This window comes from Lipotes vexillifer, unplaced genomic scaffold (assembly GCF_000442215.2).
Source record: "Lipotes vexillifer unplaced genomic scaffold, Lipotes_vexillifer_v1.1 scaffold779, whole genome shotgun sequence".
NCBI lineage: Eukaryota > Metazoa > Chordata > Mammalia > Artiodactyla > Lipotidae > Lipotes > Lipotes vexillifer.
Genome location: NW_006788448.1, coordinates 148309 through 155715, shown reverse-complemented (window position 1 = coordinate 155715; position 7407 = coordinate 148309). Strand labels below are relative to the sequence as shown.

The following is a 7407-nucleotide window of genomic DNA, read 5'->3' as shown; positions in this document are numbered from 1 at the left end:
TTTTTTTTTTTTTTTTTTTTTTGCGGTACGCGGGCCTCTCACTGTTGTGGCCTCTCCCATTGCGGAGCACAGGCTCCGGACGCGCAGGCTCAGTGGCCTCGGCTCACGGGCCCAGCCGCTCCGCGGCATGTGGGATCTTCCCGGACCGGGGCACGATCCCATGTCCCCTGCATCGGCAGGCGGACTCTCAACCACTGCGCCACCAGGGAAGCCCTGTGTGACTTTTTATAATAAGCTACAAGTCTTCTCTTCTAATGGCTCTCAAGATTATTGTTATGTTAGTTGGGCGCTCTTATACATTATTGAGGCTCTTTATATTAGAGAATTTGGGGGGGGGGGGCAGTAGCATATTTTCACCAAAAATAATTTTGTTAACTCTATTAGTAATGTGTGATTATATTCACTACCTTTACTTAACTCCTTGTTAAGATTCAGATCGGAGAACGATTTGCTGTCTTGGGAAATGTCAGTTAATATTAACTTTTAAAAAACCCTCCAAACTCTTGAGTTTTCTCTCTCAAAAATAGTCTTTTCTTCTACATCACTCCAGATTGTTGGAAATCTCCTGTACTATCGGTACATGAACCCAGCCATCGTCGCCCCAGACGGCTTTGATATCATCGACATGACAGCCGGAGGTCAGATAAATTCCGACCAGAGGAGAAACTTGGGATCAGTGGCCAAGGTCCTTCAGCATGCAGCCTCCAACAAGCTCTTTGAAGGAGAAAATGAGCATCTCTCATCTATGAACAATTATTTATCAGAGACATATCAGGAGTTCAGGTGAGAGGTATCGTTACCTTTGGAGAAACTTGCAGGATGGTGGGCAAGAGGAATGTGTGTTCTGTGCCCAGAGCTGGGCTTGGGGGCAGGAACCTCAGGGGGCTGCATGCATTTCTTGTACTGCTTGTTGCTGTGGGGAAAGAGGAGGGAGACCGAGCAGGCGGGGTTACTTCTGTCTGGTGTTCCCCATCCCCCCACCATCCCCAGTTCCCCTGTTACATTGAGTCATCCCCACGTGTATGATTTCTGCTACTGTCAAGAAGAAATATTTAATCTTCTTGGTACGCTATAGGCTTGTAGTACTTAGAATTAAAGAAATCAAAATAGCTAACTTCTGCTTTTCTGAACTTAAAAAGGGGGTATCATTTTGTCCATTCAGGAAAAACTTGCCTTTATCTGCATCAAACAATAGTAGGAAACTGAGTATTTGGTTTGGGATGGTTGGGAGAATCCAGCTTCTATGTTTGTTGAGGATTGTGTGTGAATATGTTCTGTTCTGTTCTCGAACATCTCTCAAATATGCATGTGAGACTTAAGTCTATTGACTTTATAAGCTCTCCAAACTGTATCATTAATCATTCCACGGGGATACGGGAGGAGGACTGAATCTAGCAGGAGGGTTCACTCACCCTGAAGCTCTCTGAGGAAGCATGTTCATCTTGGCGTTCACTTTCTCTTTTCTGCCATTCAGCCAGTCATACAAGTATAACATCTGTGTGGCCTCTTTCACGCCTCACTTGGAAAATGATAATTTCCCATTCCTCAGTTTTCCTCTAGATTAGTGATTTACCTGTTGACAAAGGTAGTTCATGATCATTCATCTCTTTCTGGAATCTGTGGCCTCTTGTGAGAAATTTTCCCCAAATCCTCTTACTATGGGAAGTCTTGATTTTCTCAAGCTGCTAATTTTAGGTCTCCTCACTGACTAAAAAAGTAACATCCATTTCTTGCAAATCCTTATCTGCTATTAGAACCTCTTTTTACTTCCTTTTTTCTCAGATTATTCCTACCAAACATCTAAGTTTCCAACGCTTCTTCATTTTAAAGGAAATAAAACCAAAAGCCTCCCCTCATCTCTTAAATTCATCTTATTTTTTTTTCTCTTCCACTCATATTAATCCTTTGTGTTCCTCAGCAACCATGAAAAGTTACAACCCAAAAAGTGCAGGAAGACCAGTTGTCACGTGCGAGCCTGGCTGCCTGCCATTTACCCTGCCCCGGCCTTGGGGTGGGAAGGCACAGGTCTTTCTGGTGTGCAAGGCTTGGGTGCCCTTAGGAGATACACCAAGGATAATTTCAGGCATGTGAAACATTTGCAAATTTATAGAATAAAATATCTACTCTACCTGTGCAAAGAATCCCTCCTAAACCATGATCGCAGCACACCTGGCTTTTCTCCATCTGTCTGTTGAAATTTGCTGTAGCTTAAAATAGCAGACTTTTTAGAGTCTGAGCACTGGTGGAAGGGAGCCTTGTATGTATCTGTGTGTCTGGTCTTAACAGCCTTTCCAGCCAGCAACTGTTGTCTGGATCAACTAAGAGTAGAGTAGGCTTAACTTGAATTTTTGTCGAATTGGTAACAGAAACTCTGAAAGGGTGTTGAAATCCCTAGGAGCTTGTGCCAATTAAAGTAGCAAATTTGACTAATTGCTTTTTGGATTGTTTCCTCTACAAAGACTTGATTCTTAGATCAGGGAACATCAGTACTGACATTTTTGTGTAGATTTCAGGGGGCATTTTTTAAATCGTACTTTTTAAATGACCTGCCCATAGTTTGATTACCTTGGGTCAGTCACAGGGCCTGAGGCCCTAAATGCTCTGTCTGTTCCTTTCTGAGGACCTGGGTCCAACATCTGGAAACATGGACTCAGCTTCGAGGTCCAGAGCCAGCCTTGGAAGGTGCTGGAACAGGTCCCCCGAGGTGTGCAGTAGAAAACAAAGCACTAGACATCACTGAAGATTTCCTCACCATTTTGATAAAGCCATTTTATTCACAAATTTGACTCTGTCTTAAGACTTTTGGTTTTTTTTTCCTTTTTTAGGAAATATTTCAAAGAAGCATGTAATGTCCCTGAACCAGAAGAAAAGTTTAATATGGATAAATACACAGATGTGGTGACAGTCAGCAAACCAGTCATTTATATTTCAATTGAAGAAATCATCAGCACACATTCAGTAAGAGAGGTTGGAGGAGGGTCTTAGCAATGGACACGGGGTTCAAACATCTGCTCTTGAAAATGTTTAGTTTCTACAGGGTGTTACTGTAAGCATGTGCTCCTACTTATGTTCTCAACCTAAAAAAAACTTGAATTATTTATTCCCTGACCCTTATGCATTGACTAATGTCCTTTTCCCGAACAGGAAAAGTTTACTTTTGACATGATACATGTATTCCTTGACTCTTGTGCCTTAGGAAAACTCCTTCTCTCAAGCAAGGAAAGTTTATTTCTTCCGTGATCCAGTTACAGTCAGGTGGTGAATGTGCAGTTTAAGCCCCGAGCCCGGGCAGCCCTGATATTTTCTCCACCCACCAGGGCCACACTGCCTGGACCCCAGAGTGGGTCTCTCCCCCTTTCAAGAATTCTCTTCGCATTTCCAGTAATTTTCTGGGAAAAGGAGAATGCTCCCTCTCTTCTCATGTTTGGACATAAAGAGGGAGGGGATAAACAGGCGTATCCAGGTTGGGGAAAAGAAAACATACACCCCACAGCCCAGCAGTAGCCGCCCACAAAGAATCGCTTCTGTTGTTCTGGAAAACCCCATTTCTTAGAACCAGGACTGTCAGTCTGCTATGTCATAATGTCTCCCTCTGGTTCACGTGCAGACATCACCACCATCAACCATTAGCCTGTATTAGGTGCATTTTGAGGGCAGGGCAGTTTTCTTGGCATGGTGAGGGTCTTTGTTTGTTTGCTTAAGACCAGAGCTTATTTCCTGAACCAGCTAGGTTCTTAAAGCGTAACCTTTTCAAGAACAGTTCTGGACATGACTACTCCAAGCTAAGTCCTGAGGACCTGCGAGAAATCCACCCAAGACCTCCAAAATCAGAACCTGCATTCTCACAAGATCCCAGGTGACTCAGATACACACTGAAGCTCAAGAAGCCCTGGTTAAGGATGCACCCAGCTTCAAATGATACACACAACGGGCGGAAAGCACGACAAATACACATCTCTTAAAGGGCCAGCCCCTCCCCCCCACCAAACCAGATATACTAACAAGTGGCAAAATTGCCTGCTCAAAATTTCAGTCTTCTTTATTAAACTCTTCTAAGTAACTAAACCTTAAATATGGGTTGGAAAGAAAGATCGGATCTACTTTTGATTTCCCTCTTTCAGGGTTGGGACAGGGAACCTCCTTGACATTTGCAACAAGCTCTCCATTGGTGTTTTGAGTGACCCTAAACAAAAGCAGATCTGAATGACCAGCTGAGGGAGTGAGTGAGCTGATTAAATAAAGAGGCTATACTTGTTTTCCCTATACATAAACACCCCAAATCACCAAGCAAACACATCCAGTATATGCACCACTTGCAAAAATAATTTTCTAACGAACAAGTAGATTCACTCATATTTGAGCCACGACCCATTTATCTATTTTTTATGGCAAATTTTTCATCTCAAAAAGATGTCCACACATCGGCTGCACATGTGCTGAGGGCAATAGCCACATGCAGGAAAAGTGAGAGATTCTTTCCCAAGGAGAGCTGAGAGACAATGTTACTGTATTAATTTAGACTGTTACTCTTCAAGGAGAAATAGTCTGCTCCTTTTGTTAACAAGAGTTGAAAACAGAATCCAACCCTGGGAAACATAACTTGTAACCAGTTTGGAATTCCATCATGTGTGATGTTGGAAGCAGATGTAATAACATGGGAGAAGTGTAATTGCAGGGAAAGACTGTCCTTGTTTACTGTCTGTCTCAAGTGAGGAGGTGTCCACATGCAGACACAAGCACGGCAGCAGCACGACTTGCCACGCCTGTGTCCACATACTTGTCCCTTGTTCTCTAAGGAACACGTAGAACATTAGCTCTTTAAGGAGACATTTTCAGGAAATTTTGATGTTCTGTCATTATCAGAATAAAGAGTAGAAGCTGGCTGCCTAAATCATCCCTTCCAGAGACAGCAGCCCATCAGATGTCCCATCTCTTCAGAGAACTAGAACATAAATTTATCCATCTTGCTTATTTTGTTCTTGTCTCTGACTTACCTTACCCCAAAATACCCTGTGTATTACTTCCAGATTTCACCGTGTCTTTCTATCATCTGTGTTACTTATATAACATCTTTCTTTAAATCTAACCATAGTAGAAAAACTAGCATGTCTTACAGTGGACAGAACTTTAAACGTAGTTGAATATAGTTGCTTCCTTGAAGCTATGCATCTGAGGCCCCCTCTCCCTTTCTTAAAAACCCAATTTGCAAGTATCGGGGAATGTTAGGGAAAATTCAGCATTAAACAGATAACTCTCTCCTTCACTAATCTTAAAGATTAAAAGAGAATGGAAAAGGAAGTAATCAAGGCAGTGTTGTACTGGCATAAGGATAGACATACCAGTCAATGAGATAGAACTGAGAGTCTAGAAATCTTCAAATCTGTGGCCAATTTGTTTTTGACAAGGGACTAAAACAGTTCAGTGGGCAAAGAATAGTCTTTTCAACAAATGGTTCTGGGACAACTGGAAATCCACATGCCAAGAATGAAGTTGGACCCTTTTCTTCCACCCTATACAAAAATGAACTGGCAATGGATCAGAGACCTAAATATAAGAGCTAAACTTATAAAACTCGTAGAAGAAAACATAGGAGTAAATCTTTGTGACCTTGGATTAGGCAGTGGTTTCTTAGATATGACACCGAATGTACAATCCACAAAAGGAAAAAACAAAACAAAACAAAAAAACAGATAAATTGGACCTCCTCAAAGTTGGAAACTTTTGTGCTGTAAACATTGCCATCAAGAAAAGACAACCAAGGGAGTGAGAGAAAATAATTGCAGATAATGTATCTGTTAAAGGACTTGGATCCAGGGCTTCCCTGGTGGCGCAGTGGTTGAGAGCCCGCCTGCCGATGCAGGGGACACAGGTTCGTGCCCCGGTCCGGGAAGATCCCACATGCCGCAGAGCGGCTGGGCCCGTGAGCCATGGCCGCTGAGCCTGCGCGTCCGGAGCCTGTGCTCCGCAACGGGAGAGGCCACAACAGTGAGAGGACCGCGTACCAAAAAAAAAAAAAAAAAAAAAAGGTTAAGATGGTATATTTTATGATGTGTATTTTACTACAATTAAAAATAAAAACATAAAAATAAAAATTTTAAATGGGCAAGTGATCTGAATAGAGATTTCTCCAAGGAAAATATACAAAAGCCAATAAGCACATGAAAAGATGCTCATCATTATTGGTTATCAGGGAATGCAAATCAAAACCAAAATGCAATAACTTCACACCCACTAGGATAGCTAGAATTAAAAAGTCAGGTAATAATAAATGTTGGCAAGGATGTAGAATGACTGAAACTCTCATATACTGCTGGTGGAGATGCAAAATGGTCCAGCCACTTAGGAAATCAGTTTGGCAATTCCTAAATGTTAAACAGAGTTACTATGTGATGAAGCAATTCCTGGGTATGGGCTCAAGAGAAATGAAAACGTGCACACAAAAACTAGTCCATGAATGTTCACAGCAGCATATTCATAATAGCCAAAAACTGGAAACAAATGTCCGTCAAAAGATGAATGAATGAAGTGTGATAAATCCATATAATGGAAAAATTTTTCGGGGATAAAGAGGAACAAATGCATGCCCCAACCTGGATGAACCTTGAAACCATCAAGCTCAGTGAGAGAAACCAGTCACAAAAGGACACACATTGTATGAGTCCACTCATGTGAAGCATCCAGAACAGCTAAATCTATAGAGACAGAAAGTACATTAATGGCTTCCAGGACGAAGGGGTAATACTGGGGAGTGACAGCTAATGGGTACACAGTTTCTTTTAAGGTGATGAAAATATTCTGAAATTAGATAGTGGTGATGGTTACACAAGTCTTTGCATATACTAAAAACCATCGTTATCATAGGTTTTAAATGCGTGGATTTGATGTGTTAATTGTATCTCAATAAAGCTGTTGAGAAAAGAGAGATTAAAAATGGAAAAGACTAATTTTATTATATGATTCAGTGTTTTGTAAGTTAGTTACTCAAAACAACTAAAATTAGATTTCCCATCACCAGGGATACCAGTCCCACACTTTGGAAGCATTGTTTTAATTTAACTCTAAATGAAAACAAGAGCAGCTGTATTTTCATAGCTGTGCCCCCAGAGTTACTATGTTTCCTCTAAGACCTGGCAAACACCCAGCAGTGTTCCCCTTAATCCATTTTTGGAATTCTGAAAGGAAGAACCAGCTGGTACATCTATGTCTCAGGCCGAAGGAATCATATGGGCATTTCTGCTATCCATACCCATGAAAGATCTTCAATGCCAGACAGATTGAAATAGCTAATAGTGGTGATTTGAAAAAATATATAGTGTTTGATTACCGAATAATTTTTCTCTGAAGAGATATGGAAATGCTCTTACAGTTTGCTACCGTATTAGCCAAGAGACTTCTGTGTTGTTTTAG

At 41.5% G+C, this 7407-nt stretch overlaps 1 protein-coding gene across 1 annotated transcript in view; it reads left to right on the top strand.

Annotated features, from left to right (window-relative positions):
- The window catches only part of IQGAP2 (IQ motif containing GTPase activating protein 2), a 293348-nt gene that overhangs the window by 261610 nt on the left and 24331 nt on the right, over positions 1-7407 (top strand). The window contains 2 exon segments of the mRNA XM_007461600.1: positions 551-783; positions 2826-2958. Coding sequence (XP_007461662.1) covers positions 551-783; positions 2826-2958 — 366 coding nt within the window.